The following is a 20,754-nucleotide window of genomic DNA, read 5'->3' on the forward strand; positions in this document are numbered from 1 at the left end:
TTTTATTGCTTTGGAAATGCCATCCAAGTGCCATTCAGTGTCAGAATGATGAAGTAATCATTAACTGACCGACCAGACCTGTTGGGAGCAAACCAACATTAACATGGCTGGCACTCAGGATACATTATTTCTACTTGAGTTAAAAAGTTCAATACTCTTCCCACCAAGACTCATGCTGATGCAAATAATTAACCAGAGCAGCTAATAAACTGAAGAAAGGGCAGACAGGCTTAGGCAGCATGACTCACGTTTGATGGTGTGTATGACCAAGTATAATAGGATTTACAGAGTGACTTGCTGTTTCTTCCACCCACTAGTCAAACTAAGCACTGGATAACTTAAAATAACTCTTCAGCAGAATCTTATTTTAAGTACTTTTCACTCAAAACTAATCTTGAAATTGAAAAGATTGGGTCAGCTTAAACAAAATGGTATTCCTCAATTTATACACCAGAAAACTCAGCAGTAATTTGAGGTTTTTGCTGCTGGTTTACTCAGACTGGAAATAAAGACATGTGCTGTATCTTAAACAAAAGGCAGCTTCTCTGCTGCATCACTGCCAGTCAGCATGTAGATAGAAAGGCACCTATTAAAACAACAGCTTTTTTGTGAGAAACAGCTCGTCTATACATAGTTCACACTTCAAACTGACCACTGGACCAATGAATCAGTGAATTAAACCTCAAAGTCAAGAATCGTATCAATAAATGAATCAATATTTCTGTTTTGGGGTACAAATCACAATGAATGATCAGATGGTGTTCTATCATCTGTTTACTGTTTCAGAACTAACAGCTAGCTGGAGAGGAAAATTAGTAGTGAATAATAACTTTTGACAAGTTTTGCTCTGATCTGCACACAAAGCTATTATTCTATTAGCTTTTGGCCATCATGACTGCTTCTATCATGCTTTTTAACAGCCTTGGCCAGTGTAATTGCATAGACAGGACCAGATAAAAGGATTAAAAATATCCATATTTTTGGAACAGTATTATTTACTAGATGAAATGATTTATTTCAGCCAAAAAGCTTCTACTTATCAGAAAGATGCCACAATGGTGTCAGGTGCAGAGTGAAAAGATCACTTTGAGACAACGAAAGGGCTCAGAATGATTGTTCATAACACTGCCATTGTACAGATAGTTTTATCTCTTTCCTTGTCTCTCCCCCCCCCCCCCCCCCCTCACACAAACACAGAGAGCTTTGCAAACTGAAATTACTTAAACAGTTCAGATGCATGCTAAACCCTGTGGACTGAGCGATGGGAATGTCAAGATTTGCATTTAAATTGCTGTCATTGTATATTTACATTTACATTTATTCATTTAGCAAACACTTTTATCCAAAGCGACTTACAAGTGAGGACAGTGGAAGCAATCAAAGACAACAAAAAGAGCAGTAATATAAGTGCTATAACAAGTCTCAGTTAGCTTAACATAGTACACATAGCAAGGGCTTTTAAATAATATAATAAATAAAAAGAAAACAGAATAGAAAAAGAACTGAGCAAGCTAGTGTTAGAGGTCTTTTTACGATTAGAAAGAAAGTTAGATTTTTTTTTTTACAGAATAGAATTAGAATAGTGAGTGCTAAAGTTAGAGGGTCAAATAAAGATGGAAGAGATGGGTTATAAGCTGATTCTTGAAGATGGTAAGGACTCAGCTGCTCGGATTGAGTTGGGCAGGTCATTCCACCAGGAGGGAACATTTAAATTCATAAATATTTAAAGTCCGTAAAAGTGACTTTGTGCTTCTTTGGGATGGCACAATCAAGTGATGTTCACGAGCAGAACGCAAGCTTCTAGAGGGCACATAAGTCTGATGTAATACATTTATGTAAATGGATCTAGAGCCAGGGGTAGTTTTGTAAGCAAACATCAATGCCTTGAATTTATATACGAGTGTATTCGTAGCACATGAAAGCACTTTGACTACACGATGCTCTTCCACAAGATGTGGTGCTCTGAACTTATTACAACATATTTTATGCCTCGATTATGAGTCAAATGTTCTTCAAGTTCCAGAAATATTTGTGTCTGTGTTTTTTGTTCGTTGCCAGCAAAAACCACATAGTTATGTGCCCCAGTTATGTTACATCCATTTTGTTCTGACATAATTTCCTTTCTCTGAATTATTTATTTCTAGATTTTCTGGATAAATGCTTATGCCTCCGAATAGAAAAAAAGAGAGGAGAACATTAGCATATTTGCAAGAGTTTCATATTATTCCGAGAGTCTCACAGTTCTGAGATATCACTCATTTCACTCAAATCATTCGTGCAATTCTTATAAAGAGCAATTACTTGTGGATTCAAGTGAGAAAAAAAGGAACAGATCTTTCACTTTATCTGAGAAATCGTCACCTGATGAAATGCTTTATAAATAAATCATGAATCACAATAAATAATACTTAAAAAATAATAATAATAAATAAATAAAAATCACAGGTGCTTTTGCGGTTATACTGTATAGTACTTTATAGAAATGCCCCCAAAATACCATGGGTACCATGGCAAAAAAACAAACAAACATTGCTTTCATGTTGAAATTAATAGTATAATACAACTACAAACACTGTTTAATAGTTCCATTAGTGATTCATTCAAGACTTTTAAAGTCCACTCATTACAGTCATTTCTACGGGAAACGAGCTTCAGTGGTTGTGCTATCTGACTTTGATTCTCTAAAATGAACCAGCTAATAAGAATCATTCTTTTGAGAACTGAGCTACACTGTTTGATTCACTAGAAAGAACCAATTCATTCAAATCATTTGTTTGGGAATCCGACTACAATGGCAGTGTTGCAAGTTAGTAATTCACTTAAAAAGAAAAGTCTTACAAGCTTAATTTGTTCTGAAAACAGACTACACTGATTGCCATGTGTGCGTTGCGCTATATTTTAGAATTATATTTTACAAGAGGAAGAATGCATGTGTGAAAACAATTAACTGGTACTAAATAAAAACTTGATTCTGCACTACATTACAATATAATACTTTCACCAACTCAACTGAAGTCTTTATTCCCATGACCAAACTTCCATATAAAGGCTGGAATATTTTTCTCTTTCTGACTTCACTATATAACTGTTTTCAGTTCAGCATGAGCACATAGGAAGTGGTCCCTGGTGGTCTCCAGGGAGATTTCTGCATGACGAGCTTATGGCTGCTCTGCTGTGGCAGGTGCAGGAAGGATCAGCTAAAGAGTGATGAACCATTAGAGATATAGCTGGAGACGAGACGCCCCCTTTGTCTGGCAGGGTTCACCAGAGACTATTAATCACTCTGACAACAACAGCTCCACTGAGATAGAGAAAGAGAGATAAAGAAGAGACCTAGAGTCGCTTAACAAATTCAATGCACAGTAACCATGCAGACACGGCACTGGCAACCATTTCTTGGCAAAATGATGCAATTTTGGCTGTTTTATAATTGCGGGTTTCCAAACTGCAAAGCAATAAGCTCTAATTAACATATTAATTTTACACATTCATTAGTGAGATTTTTGTCAGCATCTGTTATTATGGGAATGCTAATGATGGATGCAAAACGCAAGACTTTGACATTCGGAGTAAGAGGGGTGACATCACTGCTAATTACACTATAATTTTTGCACGGATGTACACAAATACATTACGGGCTGAAAAAGAGTAAGTGGACAAAAGTTGTGTATGCTGTTTGTGACGGTGATAGTCTGCTGGATATATGTGTGCGTCCTAATTAAAAAGAATCTGTGTTCCCGCAACACACAGGACTGTCATAATGAGGAATGTGCCGATATTGATTAGAGGAGTATGACAAAGAAAACATGTTTCATGATAACAACATCTCTCCTTTCCTCCCTGTTCTGTCTTAGAAGATAAAAAATACTGTATAAATGTTCTATCATCATCTACCATAAAGAAAGAAATCACTGATCAAAAAGAAGAGCTCTTCATTACACACATCTGCTTTATATCCTCTGCTTTATGTCAGCTGTCATTTGCTGTACATTTTCTAATCTCTGCAAAGAGCACGCTGGGGTCAGAACAACAGAAAAATATGTCCTTTTTAAGGAGGTAAATAGATTTCAACTGTCTTTGGTTGTGAAAGCAAAGGTTGCTCATCTCAAGAGGGAGAACATTTAGAGGTGGAGAGAAAAACTGAACCCTTACTTAACTCAAGCACAAACAAATATTAGCAAAACAATTAAAAAAAGTGTGCAATCTCTAATTTCAACATCCATCCATCCAATATCAAACTGTACCAATACAAGACTGTTAAGGATACATTAAATAATAATATAATAATATTAAATAATAATAATAAATATCTTTTGTTTTCTTGAATTGAATCTGATTGGCTGAGAGCCTTATTCTAGTTCTAGTCTTATTCTGTGATATTCTATTAAATAATCAAATGCGATGATCATGCACATCTCGACATTAAAGCCGGTTCTGTGATTAGTAGTAAATCTGCATCACCTGCTTTCAGATGGAGAGGCATTTACTACACAGAGCCATAGTTCACTGACAAGCTACGCAATATCACGTTCATTATCACCAATGTATTGTCTGCGATTATGATTCACAACATTGCGTAGCTTGTCAGTGAACTAAGGCACTGTGTAATAAATATATTTTAACAAATAGTTTTATGTATTTCATCCAGTCTCAGAATTATGAATAAAGATTTTGATAATTTTGTCTAATGTAACCTATTCAAGCAATTACTGGTAGCAAACAGAATAATAAAATAAAATTGTCTTTATTTATAATAAATTAATATTATTAATCATTAAATATAGCTGCAGATTTAGTTTTTTAATGTAATAGTTAATAATTACATTGGATACTGAAAGCTAATTCTGCTGAGAAATAACCTTCCATTATATGAAAGGAGAACCTGCATCTATGTGCTTCTCAGGAGCTGGAGCTTTGAATCTCTTCAAAAGGCAATCACATCAAAGCTGCTTACAATTATGGACAAAAGACAGAGCTAACCCACAGCAGCACAAGCAAAAAAACAAAACAAAACAACCGCACGATTCTTACCTCATGCGGGGGCCGTTGCGCAATGGCTCTCGAATGGTACGTCCGGGCAGTGTGCGGCGGTTAGCCGTGGAATAATCAGGCTCTAGGTCATACGGCTCTTCATCATCTGGGCCTAGACTGCGGCGGTCGTCTTCCAGGCCGTAGGGTTCGGGTTGAAAGCGCTCAGGCTGAGAACGATTGAGATCCACAGTGCTACTTCCCATTGGGACTTGAGGCTGGGCCACATGGCCATAGTCGTCCTTGCGGATAGGGAGAGTGTAGCTGTTCTCCGGCCGGTATCCACCAGTGGGCATGTAGGGCCGATAAGGCCTGTAATTGACTCCACGAGACAGACTTCCATAGTTGTCGGGGACGTCTCCATATCCATCGTGAAGAGCGTAATGGCGAAACTGACTGTCTGGAGTGTCATTGTAGGAGTCGCTGTAATTGTTGTATGAGCGTGTCAGGGTAGAAGTGGCCTGGGGTGTGATGAAGCGCTCGCCGTTTTTCATGTAGCGCCGATCAATGGAGTCAGTGTAGCTTCCCAGTGGAGACGAGCCCTCTGGAAGAGGAAGGCCATCGGGACCCAGCGGCACCTGTCGAACTGTCCGTGTTGTCACTGTTTTCACCATCTTAGTGACCTACGATGATGGAAAAAGCAACAGAGTTAGCAGAATTTCAAATCGTAATTCCTGAAGTGAAAGTTTGTGCTTTTTATGTAGAACTAGAGTGAGCCATTTCATGTCTTTTATGCCTTGTGCATGGCCTATATGTGATATGAGGACCATTCAAAATGCAGCTGTTATGTCAGATTGCTCAAATCATAGCAGCCAAAACAACCACAGGCATTTATGAGTGAAATGCAGCACACTGACTTAGTGGTCTAACATCAGCAGGGAAGTGGATGTCACACTGTGAGCTGGCTGAGTAATATTGAAATGACTGGAGATCTTTTCCAGTCTTTTAAAAGGCTTTGTGTTCATCAGTAACGATACTGCCAGAACTGAAAATATAAGGCTTGTGCGCTCTTGGTTGAAGTTGTTACAAAGTTTCTCATCACAAAAACTCACAAAAACCCTAGCAGCAACAAACGTTCTTTACTACTTAAATTAAGGGACTAATGTTATATCTAGCTATAGAAAACTTTTCACATGCTATATTGTTTTTACAAGACTTATCAACATTAAATACAGTCCAGATGTAATTTTAGATTTTTTTATTTTTTTATTTTTAGAAATTACTTTTATTCAGCAAGGATGCATTCATCAAATTCTTTTAACACACCCTTTAGAGGAATCTTTAAGTAAACCATTACCCCATACTAAGAGAGAACAGTGTACATGACAACAGTAAATCAATCAACATAAGAACTGCCACCAGACTACATGGACCTGAGTGATGCTCTTGTTCTCTGTGTCTATCACAGGGCGCTGACGTCTTTATGACTCAACTTAAATAAATCACTATTCCCCTCTGAGTGCTAATCCAGTCCCTTATTCTACAAAATGTCTGCCTGTCAAGAGGATGGAGTGCTGCTGCTCCTGAAGGTTCAATGCTGATACAGAAACCAATTTGCTGCTCAGTGAATTCCGCAAAGCAATTAATTGGCTATTTTGTCCATGGCTGTAAATTTATCTTGGAAATTAATGAGCTTGATAAAAATTAATCATCATTGGAGATGAACCACGATTGCGTGAATTTGTATGTGAACCCTTACAAGCCACATGGCCAGTTGTCAGTGCGTAACATCACAAAGGAAGTGCCTATGTCTAAAGGGAGGGAAGATCTGTAACCACAGTCACAGCTATTTCACTGTTACAGACCTCAGTATGGGTTTAACTAATGGAGTATGCAGCTTTTGGGGGAGCTGCAGTTAATTTGAACAAACATTAAGATCAAAGCAGCGATCTCACTGTTGGCAATTTAACTGGGAGACATCAACAAACTGCTATACAGTTGTTTGGAAGTAGACATTTACACTCGATTGCAGTATCCAACTGTATTTATGAGGTGAATTACATGTGCAGCTGTAAGGTGAACTGTCTGCACTCCTACTGGTTGTTGTCAGTGTTGCTTCCTTGTTGCATCGCCAACTGTCTCTGTTGCTCATGCTGCCTCAAACTGGCAACTCAAAATAAATGACTAAATTGCTCCGTTTCTTCAAGTCGCTGTCAGTGTGAACACCCCTTAACACCCACACATGAAGTTAACATGTTAAAACAGACACCAAAGTGAGATGCAGAAATCATGCTTCAACAATGAATTTTGAATTGGGTTCTCCTTATAATCTTTATTTGATTTTTCTTGATAAATGCCTGAGAACTTGCATTAAATAAATGTTAATTTAAAAATGTGTGTGTGTGTGTGTGCGTGTATATATATACACGCACACGTGTATATACATACATATATATGTATATACACGTGTATATACATACATATATATGTATGTACGTATGTATGTATGTGTGTGTATTTAGATTAACATTTTTTAAATCAAATTTCCCTGTAAAAATGCATATTTACAGTATACACATATATACTGTGTGTGTGTGTGTGTGTGTGTGTATATATGTATATACAGTATATATACAATAAGTTGCTTTAAATGGATTACTGAAATTGTGTGTGAAACATGGTTTAAAGATTAAAAAAAGATAGAAGTACACTGAGGCTTATATTTAGACTGAGCTTAACCACCAAGGCTACTGTTGCACTAATGAAAGGTATCTATCTGCAGACATGGCTGTGTTTACTAATGTTCGACGGTAAAAGGTGCATGCAGGCGTCATGGACAGATTTTACAGTTCTATATAGGTTTTATGATCTCCCTGGAATTTAGTTTTACAGAGCGCTGCCACACCAGCTGTGAGTTACAGACACACTTAGTGAGATGAAAGATAGGAGGCAGAGACACAGCAACCAGAAGCACTCTTTACAGGTTTTGTTTCTGATGGTGTTGGTGTAGATGGAGGTGCGGGAGTAGATGGTTTGGACTGTGTCAGGATCACTGGCTTGAAGGTTCGGCGTGTGATGGTTTTAACCACCTTGGTCACCTACAGTGAAAGTATGTTAGTTCAGGAGGCATGAGTTAGAGAAGTATACAGCGATATGGAAACGTCAAGTCTTATAACAAAAATGAAAGGGAAACAGTTAAAGAAATTTTCCCTTGAAGCCTTGTTAATGAGTCCAGAACACTCCAAAACACAAACTGGGCAAGAGAATTAATTTTTGATGTGAATTATCTGGCCTAAGCAAGAAAACATAAGAATGCCTTTGAGACAAAATATTGTTTTTATTGTCTCATTTTGTCCCTCACAAAAGAGTAATTCAAGGATTTAATAGAAAATTTTAATAGAAATAATTTAATAGCAGGAGAAAGCTGGACGGTTTTCAAGAGGAGAAAACACAGAAGCAGAGAAAGAAACATCCAAGGCTTCTACACATAAGCTGTTTAACTTTTCAACTAAAAAAAAAGCTTAAAACATTACATTTATTTATTTTATTAGACATGATTTTAAGTAACCTTTGTAGTGACTGATTGAAGTAAATTAATTCATCAATATCTGTTTTTCATACAATTCAATTTCTATCAGTAAATAAGCATTGCAGCTGTAATATTTTCTTGGTTATCTCTACAGCTCATCTGAATTTGATCAAGATCATTAGATGTAATGAAATGCAGCGGTTTCTTTAGGAAGTACATTGATGCTGACTGTGAATGTAAAGGTACTTCAAATACATCCAGAGCTCTGCAGCTGGAGTTGATGTATTTACGTGACTATAAGCTTGTCTCCGCAACCCCAATATCAGCCCAAATACAACAACATGTGACAAAAGGACCTACAAATCTGTACACACATGCCCCTCACACTCTGTGATGTTATTCCTTGGTGCGTTTCACAGGTTTGGCAGTGTGTGAGTGGTGTAATGGTGATACACAGTGCAGCAGTAAGAACATACTTTACCCTTCACTTCCTCCCACTTTGCATCAACTGTCAGTTGTGTTACAGGACAGAGCTGTTTCTATGTGAACATTAGTTAATGCTAATAGTTGTGCATGCATACAGCTACTTGGTTTCATGTGCACACTGATTTTGTATGTATTTTACTCTTTACATAATCCCTTTCTCATAAATTTACACGCCCTTTGCAGAATGTGTAAGATGTTTTGAAAAATAAGTGATCACAAGTCTTTTTTTTTTGTGTGTGTATAGCCTCAGAAACATATTTATAGCTGTAATGTAATCAAAGTAGTGACAGATCTTTTCTTCTAAATTGTGAAATACATTGATGAAAAAAAAACAATAGGGTGGGGACTTGGTTTAATGGAGGTAGATTCAAAATTTAGTTTCATTGTTTCCATAGCAACGAGAAGCTGTCAGCACTCCTTTCTTACTATATGGCAAAATAGCTGTCCGTTTATGTTATCATCACTGTCACGATCATCAGGGCAGTATTTTTTTTTAAATGCAATTTGTATGATCTCTCAATTTTTTATTTATTTATAAATGATAAACATTTGGCAGAATCTGCAAGGGGTATGTAAAGTCACGAGCAGGACTGCAGCGGTAAAGGGCGTTAAGAGGTGACCGCTCTGCCAAATGAAGCTTTATGCAGTGATTTCAGACTAGCGCTGAGATGCTGTGCATTGCTGAGCTTCAATGGGCACAAATAATGGTGACTGACAAGAGGTGTGTGAGAAAGCGTATGTGAGGGAAAGAGTTGAACTCACCTTCATATTAGTCACATTGTCCTTTTACAAACAACAAAACAAAAGCAAAGGCAAATCAAGACCATGTGGCTTACAAAACTACAACATGAATCGATCAAAACAGAGCTATTACGATTACTGAGAATGTTTCTCTTTAGAATATTAGGAGCAACATTTTTTTACTTTTTAGCTGTACTTTTTACTTTTTCACGTGTTTTGTTGTGTGTTTTTGCAAACTCTCTCAGGTTCAATACAGCTAAGCCTTGTTACTGGTAAAGAGGCACTAGTCTGCCATGTTAATCCCTCTGTCTGATCACTAAAGAGCTGATTGGGTGAAATTAAACACCAGCTTGTTCTAGAACCCTCTGACTACTGTAAACCACATCGAAACATCTCTCTCTATAATTTAAAATCTTATGCAGTGCATGAATATATTCAGTAACATCTGACATTAAGCCTATTTCTTAAGCCTTTAGGTAAATATAAAACAGCTAATCTCTTAGGAGTTTTTCTATTTCTTTGTAGTACCTCATTAAAGAACATCAGCATGAGATCCTGTGAGCATGAATGAGCACTTGTGTGCATTTGCATATCTAATAAAGTCAAACAAAAGACATATGAAAACGTAGCCGATGTAAGCAGGAGTACCTTAGTCTCTGTGCGGCGTGTAGTCCCATCATCTGAAGTAACCACAGAAACATGAGAGGTGGGTGTGCCGGGGTCTTCCTCTATGGTTACAGTCTCCTCCACAACCTCCTGGGGCTCCTGCATCATGGCCAGGGATGTCTGATTACTGGGGCTCTGCTCCTGTGGGACAAAGCAGAGGGTGGTGGTTCAAGGTCAGAGGTCACAGCTGTGGGATTAGCTGGGTGTTCAGGAAAACCTTTTTAGAGCTTTTAATAATAGATGAGGGAATATTTTAATATCGCTAATCCTTTCTACTCATAAGAGTGCACATAGCAAAGGAATGACTTGAGCAGGCACTCAATGCAGTATAGTGAATGTGCTCAGAAGCTGCCTTTTTTAATGAATCATTGAAGAATACTCATGAATTTCAGAGTTAATGATGAATCAGTCTGACAGTAGCAACATTTATTCCAGAATCAACTCGCTGGACCAAATCAATATGTCACACATTTCAGAGATGTCCGTATCAAAGTGAAAGGGTATAAATAAGAGGGTTCAATATGTTGGTTGAAGAATAAATGAAGCTCTTGAGACGTCATGTCATCAGGCAAGATGGTAAAAAACCAACATACAAATAATCAAAGATTAAATGCTTCCTGAAGCTATTGCGCTTGTTAATGAAATTATGAAGCAAAGTGGTTGAGGCAACTGTAGAAACACTACAAATAAAACAAAGAAACAACAGCAAACACTACAATCAGTCTGGGGAGAACTTGTGTGTGTGTTGGCAGAGGCCACAGGAGGGCCGCTGAGGGATGATGCCAGAGGTAGCCATTTGTCTTCCATCCATCTTTGAATGCATTAACGAGCAGGCAGTTTTTCATTGATTAGCATAGCGGAAGGCTTCAAAGTCTGCGCCTGGGCCAAATTGATCCATAGCCTGTCTTGCTAATCATTGACTTCTAGCCTTTCATGTGTCAGTATCATTTCTCTGCGCTGGCAGTTCGAGCGGCTGCCTGTCCAACCTCAGAACTATATTCTTCTAAGAGAAACTGAAGTCAAAAGAAACTTTTTCTTCCTTCTGGAGTGATTACATTTTAATTGTTCCATTAATTGGCCTAAGACAGGACTGTCAGTACATGAATCGATTGAAACCGATGATTGATGAGGATAAAAAAACCATCTCAACTGAAGTGGCTCACTCCTAATAGCTGAGTGCCACATGGATTATGCAGGCGTACCGCACAGAAACAAAGCTTTGATTAACTTTCTGACAGCCCAGAAGCAGACTTGAGCAGAATTCAATATGAGAAAGTAATGAGAGACTTTTAAAGAGCCTATTAGCACCCCTGTGAAAGCACAGATAAATATGCCTCTTTTCAGCATGGATTTTTATATGGGAATCATGGCATAACATGACAAATGAAGACTGAAAGTATCTGTTTCTAATGACATTATGTTAATAAGAATCGAAGCTGGGTCTCGGTTCCACACATACGTTGGTTGCAATTCATTGCAATTTATTGTCAGCCTGAAGGAGCAAAATATAGTGTTAATCTTTTCTTTGTACGCAATTACAAACACTGAAAAATAGTTCTCAGTGATATCTTTTAAACTCAGGAATTCTTAACAATATTCTTGGAATTGTCAGCTATCTGTAAAACATTAATATTAACATTAAGGGATACTTTTCTTTTCTTTTTTCAGAAAAAGCTGTGAAAACTAAAACAAATTCCAAAATTGTTGAAGATAAACATTCAAAAAATAAAGAAAAAGGCAAAGAAAATATCTCTCTGGGGACATTATTGGTTAAATTATCACGATACAGAGGCTACATCAATCCTCCAGGCACTGTCTAGAAAAGGTCGTCCCACAAAACGAAGAGGATACCCTTGGGAACAGCTTCAGAGAGGCCAATGATCACTTTGAAGGAGCTACAGAGTTCAGATGCGCAGAAGAACAGAGTTTAAGGCAATTAAGAGTGAAAATACTTTGTGATACATCAAGATATATTATTTGAAATTTAATCTCTCATACGCAATCTTGCTTCTAAAGTAAAGACGACCTTGTTTTGAGGACATTCAGATATTCTTGCTGAAAAACAAGATCCACATACTGATTACTTATTTATTGTTTACCATTAACTGGCAATCTCTTAGAAATCCTTTAAAGCACTGATAGGCTTTTTCTTTACTACTATAAAAGTTCCTTACATTTGAACCTTATGATCAGCACAGTACTGCCACCTATCCAAACAGGAACCCTTATAGAAATATACAAAAGCAAAAATGAAATCTTTAGGAGACTTGGAGCCAGGTCTAGTTTATTTACAGTATAAAAATAGACAGCTGACCATTACACCAATACCTTTCAGGATGTAAAGGTTTAATGTTCACAATGCAGCCATCCATGATGTTTGCTTTTCCAGTGAAAATTCCCCTTAAATGATAGGGCAAAAACCCATAAAAAGTCTCCTCAGTCAGGGGACAGAGATATAGGCCAAAAAGGCAGGCAGGGGATTTTGACACCAAACCGAGCATCATTCAGTAGCGTCTTTATCACGGATGATCCGCACCGCATGGGGGAAATCTGCTGCCACAGATAGCAGCTTTGCCTCCATGACAACTACACAGGTGAACTCCTGAACCCACCATTGCATCTGTGTGTTTTTGTGTGTGTGCGTGCATAGCGTGTCTTGCATAACTGAGAGAGGAGTTTCTGGGCAACCCAACGGGCTTTAGAAAATGAGCCTCTTTTTAATGCGTTCTATTTTTAGAGAGAAAGGAACACTTATAATTCCTTTCTTCTGGAGAAAAACAGTAGACTGACAATAATTATAAACATCTGGAGCATGTCTAATACATTAATCCCAGGTTTCTTTACACTTCCTTCTTATGGTAGTTATGCATGTAGTAAACGCTTCAACGTGAGAGTCTCTGAGCACTGAGAACAGATTTAAAGCTGTGGGAGAATCGGGTGTTCCTTAGCAACATGCCAAAGACCGATTGTTAACAAGGACTTTGTTAAGGAAACATGCTATAGAAAAACCAAGACTCCAGTTCACTGGGTTTCTGCACAGGAAAAAATACAGAGGCCCTTTTCATGAGCGTTATATCAGGTTTCAAAACCTCTTGTGTCGAAGCTGCACATAATTGAGGGTTTGGTAATTGCACAGCATGGTTTCTTACGCAAAAGAAATACCAGGTGGGTTTTAATTTCATCTCTTTTTTTTCTGGCTAGGAGTGACGCGGAGGTGTGTGAGATAAACATCAGTCTTCCACAATGGCAAATTGAGACAGAGCTGAAGAAGATAACATGGGCCGGAGCAAAGAGAGCAGATAGTCAAATTAGAAAAACGATTGGCAATTAAAAAGCTTCTGAATAGTGTATTTAGTCTGCTATCAGGCCTGTCCCTGATCCACACTGGATAAAAAGACCACCCGTCTGAAGCATTTGTGTTCTCCACACCTCACAACAACTAACCAATGCCTTTCCAATTTCTCTAAGGGTGTAATTTTTACCTTTGATGCATAATCTAGAAATATGAAGAGTGGAAATTAGGATTGGAGATTAGAATCTCATACAACTCTTAATACAGCTGCAGTATTTATTATGCCTGTTGAGTACACTATGTAAGTTTTCTAGATGCAGACATTAAGATAAATCTTTTTTAACAAAAACTGTACTTCTGTCAGGACCAGTGTCCTAAAAATGATTGCCACTTAGCATAAAGTTTGGTTTGGTGGTTCTGTTGGGGGTTCTGTTCTGGGCAAAACTCCCTGACTATCCATGCAGCCTGTCAAGAATGAGCAGGGAGAGCAGCAACTATAACCACCCAGGGTAAAAAGAACAGAAAAAGGCAGATAACATTAATGTACTACATTATGTATCACATTATTCAAGAAAAAGGAGTCTTATTCAGCAAGGAATCTCAGAAAGCCAAGTCCTGACTGTGGCGAAAGGAGGAGTTGGGGATGAAGGAGGGTAATTTGCTCCTGAGCAAGTGGAAAAGCTGCTGAATAATACTGACTAGAGCTTATATAGGAATGCCACGATTGGCATCGTATTCCTATAAGTAGATGTGCAAAGCTGAGAATCAGCTGATGCAAGCTTGACTCATGTGAGCTGGCAGAGCTAACGCTAATGAAGCAGCTGAACCAGCTAACCAAGGTCTTTAGATTCACTAGAAACTTTTAGGCAAATGTGTGATGGAGCTAAAATCTGCAGGAAGTTGGCCCTCCAGGAGCACGACTGGACACCTCTGCAGGGGTACATCTCTGCCTGTTAAGCCCCACCCACCGATTCATGCATGTAGTGCAAACAAGATAAGCAAACACAGGTGACATAAGATGGCTCAGAGGAAAAAAAAACAGGAAAAACACAGTCTTTGCATTGCCTTCCTTCTCATCCCAATGTTAGGAAAAAGTGAGTGAACTTTATTTTTTATTAAGATCCAGACCATGTCAGTAAGAACTAAGTACTTATGCATTTTCAACATAATTCACAGCAGCATCTATGGAGGATGTAGGCTGTCAAACATAGACAAGTGTTAGCCAATCATATCAGAGGGTGTTTACTTCAGAGTCTAGAATCTGCCATGAGGGTGGTCAAAACCGGACAGAAAATAGAAAGTATGGTTTTTGTTGTAATTCGACCTCAGAGGACAGTACAAATTAATAAAAAAAGGCAGTTTGTGACCCCTTTAAAACATCACATACTTGCTGTCTTTGTAAATTGTTGAGTAAAACTGGCCATCAAACAAAACCAGACTTTCAAGTAATTCTGAGCACATCAAAACTCAAGCAAGACCAAACATTTTGTTGATAGGAGACACATGACAAATTAATACATTTTGTGAAGTATCAAATATCAAACATGTCTAATATGCTCTGACTGGTTGAAATCATACTACTGTATGTGCCCATCATATACTACACAATTTTCCGCGAAATCTGAGCAGACTCATCTGACAAATCAGGCAAAAAGTTGTAAAGTGCATCACTGCCTTTAGATTTGTTTGTCTTTAATGAATCTTTCCCTGTTTCACTAATGTTTTACCAACTATTTAAAAAAAGGAAAAAAAGTGTATACACAATGTATCCTGCACAGTATCCATTCATAGTAAGCTAGCATCCCACTGAACAAAAAACGTCACAAATTTTGTTTAGATTCATTAATAGTTTCATAACCGTTTGCACAGTGTGCGAGTCACCATCAACTAACTTAATATCCCTTCGGAGAAGGTCAGAATGATACAGAGAAGATTAGTTTCTCACCTCCACTTTGTTCATTATAGTTGCCATGCATCACCTGTCACAGCCTCACAGCCTCACAGTCAGTAATGCATCACGCTCTGGCTAACAGGATTTCAGACCTCACGACAGCAATCATCTGTAAGATCTTACACAATTAATCCCTCTGCCAAGAGCGTTTGTATAACCTTGGGTCACACCAGTTTCCCATCAACTTTTCTGCATCCATCTTCATGACCGAGAATCACACCTGCCATGCCAGGATGCGACAGCGAGCAGGAACTGGCTTTCATTTCACTGCACTGCACTTGTGGAAAATTGAGCAAATAAATCAGACAATCGAAAAAAACAAATAACTGAAAAGAAGGCACACAGATCTCCTCCAGATGATGGAGCGGAAGTTAAATGGTGGAGGATAATTGGCCGGAGGGGACACAATAAGTGAGCGAAAGCTGCTGAAGCCTCGAGTCTGAGTGCGGCCCGCTCAGGGGCAGCTCTGCTTCAGCCAGGCCTGAGCCAATGGATAAATGCGTCCCAATGGGGCGGAATGATGCAGGAGGAGGGGAGGAGGGGTCGGCCTATGGCATTCCACAGACAGCCTCAAGTAACGGATGGTCAAAAGCACTCAGTGACGACGGCTGGCAGATAAGCTTGACTAAAAAAGGTATGGAAGGACGAGGGATGAAAGAGAAAAGGCGAGGTAGAGAAGCTAGTGGGCTGTTATGGCTCTGCTAATCTCTTTGTCCTCCCGAGTGATCCAGTGCCAAATCTCCATCCTCTCATCGGTTCTGAACACGGGGGCCTCATTTTAGACATTCCTCACACTTCGGACACAGCCATTTCTCTAACAACAGCTTTGGAAAGCCGTTCTCTCTCTCCCTTGGCCACCCCTTTTGTTCTTTTGTTCCAGATTCCCAGGTCTGGATGACAAAAAAATGGTGAAGAACCTCAAAGCAGACCCTCTTTGAAAAAAATTTTTTAATAACTTGGCGAAGCACAACTTTTTGTATAGCACAGGTTTTCAAGATTTGTTTGCATAATGACTAAAAATACACAATCTATGTGATTCCATTAACCCCCCACCAGACTTGCTAGATTAAAAATATTTTTGCGATGGTAATTTTGAACATCTGGAAAGAATTAGTCACATATCCAAGTTACACCCTTCTGAAAGATTTCTGGCACAGCGTGGCTTTACAGCGAGGCTTGAAAAAGCACACAGTCGCCCGAACTCTCACACTTTCACTCATATAATTCAGCTTGCGGTCAGTGCTCCCTTTCTGGAATGCAACCCTGACAACACAGCCAGAGCATACATTACTTCTGTTTGCCTTTAAAACTTGGTAAATATAATAAGAAAGAAGCAGTGGTAAAAAAAAGGACAATCCCCAAAACAAGAAACCTAAAACTTTTAAATAATACCAAAACAAACACAGAAGTTTGCTATATGTAAAACCTGTTAAAAAAATATACAATACAAAATTGTAAAAACAGATAATCAAAACATTACACTTCAATCAAAGGGTAAAAATTAAATAAAATAATAATTTATATTTACATTTCTAAACCAACTAATAACCTAACTAAAACAGATAATCAAAACATTACACTTCAATCAAAGGGTAAAAATAAAATAAAATAATAATGTATATTTACATTTCTAAACCAACCAATGAACTAACTAAAACAGATAATCAAAACATTACACTTCAATCAAAGGGTAAAAATAAAATAAAATAATAATTTATATTTACATTTCTAAACCAACCAATGAACTAACTAAAACAGATAATCAAAACATTACACTGTAATCAAAGGGTAAAAATAAAATAAATTAATTTATATTTACATTTCTAAACCAACCAATAAACCAACTAACTAAAACAGATAATCAAAACAGTACACTATGATCGCAGGCTTAAAATAAAATAATATTTAATTATATATTTATATTAATATATAGTTAATAATATTTTAACTTTGCAGTCCAAGAGGGATAACATTTTGCATTACATCATACTACAGGAGGAGCAACGGTCTTGTAGTAGCTTCTTTGTTTGATTAGAGGATGTGAAAATGAGGGAGTAATGCACAGTGTCCCTGCAGTCAACCAACTTCAGGCTATTGCTATCCAGGGTTTCAGAGGGCAAGAGCCAATGTGAATGTAAATCAACAACAGCACCCAATGCAAATATTGTTTTTGTATGGTACTTCTGGCAGCCAGTAAGCAATGTGTTTTCTCCAGGGAGAGGCGCTGGGAGCCTTTGCCAAAAGATTAGTTCATGTGGGGTCTCCGGGCTGTGGCCATGTGCAGGGCAGGAAAGACATGTGTTTGACTTCCTCCTGTCACTGCTCTTGCTCCTGCTGTCCTGTTTGCTGCTTCTACCACTGAAGGTCCAGCTGTTAACAGATCAAATATCAGGCCTGGGGACCAGCCAGCCTCTGAAACACAGTCAGACGGAGGGCTGGATAGCGGCGGTGGGCCGTCATGGACACTTTAACAGACTGGGATGAGTGATTGCTCAGTTCACACGTTCTGTCTATCACATCCTTATCTCGTCCTAATGCGCAGCCATTCAGAAGTGATTAAATCAGCGATAGACTTTATGATTGCGTGTGTGTGTGCGCGAGTGAGCGGCTGCGTAAAGTCCCACCAGCGAGCAAGCTGCCTCTCTAACACATGCTTCAGGAAAAGGAAGGACATGCTGTCATGGAAACCTTTGATTAACAGCATGGCTTGTATTGTGCAGTCAGATAAAGGCTGTGTAATATATCCAGTGACTTGAGAGATGCATACACACAGAGCTCCGGGCTCAATGCAATCTATCCTACTCTGCCTTGACCTGTTTAAGGTGGTTATATTCTTCACAGTTCTAAATTTATGAAGCCTTATGCATCACATACGCAGATTTATACCAAATACTGTAGCTATGTGTACTGGTCTTACAGTCATCCATCTCAGAGCTAAAACATTACTTACCCATGTCAAGGGCCTCTCAGCACCTGAACTATACTTCACAAATGCTAAAAGCGACTGGCATTTCATGGGCCATTGACTAATGCGTTGCAGTGCTGTTCAGTGTATGCATGCAGTGCACGTCTGGAGCATTCAGGAAAGACGTCTGGGAGCTTGATCAACCATCTGCACGTTACGGCGTCACTGAGACGGTGCTGTGAAATCGAGGAGCGGCCGGACGATCCATTAGAGACACACTCGGTCCTGTCTGAGCCGCCGAGATGTGGCTATTCATACCTCAAGTGAAAGGCCCATCTGTAAGCAATATTCTCTCAGGATCCATATGAGCCCTAAAAGCACAAGCTACATGAAGAAACTGGATCTGATCCTTGGGGCTTTGGAGGCAGCGGAGGAGAAAAACTCCACGGCTTGTTGCTTGTATATTATGATACAAGATATTTGTCTCTTTCAGCAAACCAACATGTGTCAAACAATGATTATTTGAAATGAATTGAAGTAAATGACTTGTCTAGAAGTCAATTTAACTTGCTCTTTATGTAAAACAAACTGTTTCAAAAACTGCAATGAATAATATATTATTATATATTGATTAAATGTATTGTGAAATATTAAAATTTTAAATTTATTTTTTATTTTAATAATATATTACAAAATGTTTGAGCACTCTTTAGTGTCACATGACTCTAACATGCTGATTTGTCACTTTTTGATAAATTGTATGCATCCTTGCTGAATAAAAGTCTTTCCCAATAAATAAACTAGTCTTACCGTATTCTATTTTTGACCAAAAAAAACCCAAGATGAATATATTTATAAAAACATGATTTTTACCCCCTGTGTGAACTGTGCATATTTTAAAGGTAACAGACTTCTAAATTCTCTTTGTGTTTGTCCATAAACTCATGCACATGTACAAAACAGAGTGGGTAATATAGTGTCCAGAGAATAGAAAGTGAAGAGACAGGCTGAAAGCAATGAGGCAAGATATAAAGAGATACGCACAGAGAAAAAGAGAATAAAAAAGATAAAGAGTTATACTGGGGCATCATTAGTTCTAATGTATTCCAGCCCACTGCCATTCAATTTCAGCGGCCCACTAGGAAGGTGTGTTTGATTAGTGGCAGATTGGATTTTGATTTCTGGAATATTGCCTCCTAATTGCCTGTTTAGATTTCTAATCATAGATTAATGGCACACAACAAAAGAGCTTGTGGATAATAAACCAATAGCTAAAGCGTAGCTAATTCATTCCCTCTACTTGGCTATGGAGAAAGAGCGTTCTTTCATTACGCAAAAAACAAAGGGCATTATTGTGCGTGACTTGCTTTTATAACAATCAGTCGAGTGTTGCACAAACCGTGACCTGTAAAACACGGTCTCTATGAAAGTAGCACTGAATAAATGATCATTTCAGCCGCAGCTCACAGAAGTTACAGAACGACAACCAAATATTTCTGGAAATGTGCTAGAGAGACTGAGGCATCAATCATGTTTGTAAAAACAAAAACAAATCTATAAATGCAGCTGAGGTGAGACAGACCAGTTATCCTTCTCTTAATATCTCATGGAGCTACTTCTCATGTAGCCATAGTGTGAACAAATATCAATAAATAAACCTACAGACAAAAAAAAAAAAAGTGTTTTATTTAATAATAAATGTATTTAATCGATTGAATTACTAATTTTTATTTTGTATTTAATTAGATAATTTAATTGCTGTTGTTTAAGACTTCATATTCTACACATAATATGCTGTCTGCATGAAAAAATAAATATCTTTGATAAATTTGCTGCACGAGCAACTGATCTGAATTTTTTTCAGGGTCAGAACATTCAATATCTGATGTTCCAATAAGATCAAAGTGATGTGACATTCAGCCAAGTATGGTGACCCATACTAAAAATTTGTGCTCTGGATTTAACCCATCTAAAGCGCAAACACACAGCAGTGAACACACACAAACACATACTGTGAACACACACCCGGAGCAGTGGGCAGCCATTTATTCTGCGGCACCAGGGAGCAGTTGGGGGTCCAGTGCCTTGCTCAAAGGCACCTCAGTCGTGGTATTGCTGGCCGAGACTCGAACCCACAACCTTAGGGTTAAGTAGATATCCAAGAGATATCACAGCTGCCCATAGCCGGCCTGATATCAAACCCTCATTAATGCAGG

The 20,754-nt window shown here is 38.3% G+C and overlaps 1 protein-coding gene across 12 annotated transcripts in view; it reads right to left on the reverse strand.

Moving 5' to 3' along the window:
- arvcfb (ARVCF delta catenin family member b) overlaps positions 1–20,754 on the reverse strand; it is a 175,206-nt gene that overhangs the window by 49,944 nt on the left and 104,508 nt on the right. For 8 of the 12 annotated variants that reach the window (XM_026211744.1, XM_026211735.1, XM_026211740.1 and 5 more), the window contains 4 exons: positions 10,373–10,531; positions 9,746–9,766; positions 7,950–8,066; positions 5,032–5,651 (listed from right to left, as the gene is read on the reverse strand). In XM_026211744.1, the coding sequence (XP_026067529.1) occupies positions 5,032–5,651; positions 7,950–8,066; positions 9,746–9,766; positions 10,373–10,498 (884 nt within the window). In that variant the 5' untranslated portion in view covers positions 10,499–10,531. The remainder of the gene's footprint in view (positions 1–5,031; positions 5,652–7,949; positions 8,067–9,745; positions 9,767–10,372; positions 10,532–20,754) is intronic. The other 4 variants (XM_026211742.1, XM_026211738.1, XM_026211739.1 and 1 more) reach the window with 2 other exon arrangements.

Source organism: Carassius auratus, chromosome 30, assembly GCF_003368295.1.
Source record: "Carassius auratus strain Wakin chromosome 30, ASM336829v1, whole genome shotgun sequence".
NCBI classification, from domain to species: domain Eukaryota; kingdom Metazoa; phylum Chordata; class Actinopteri; order Cypriniformes; family Cyprinidae; genus Carassius; species Carassius auratus.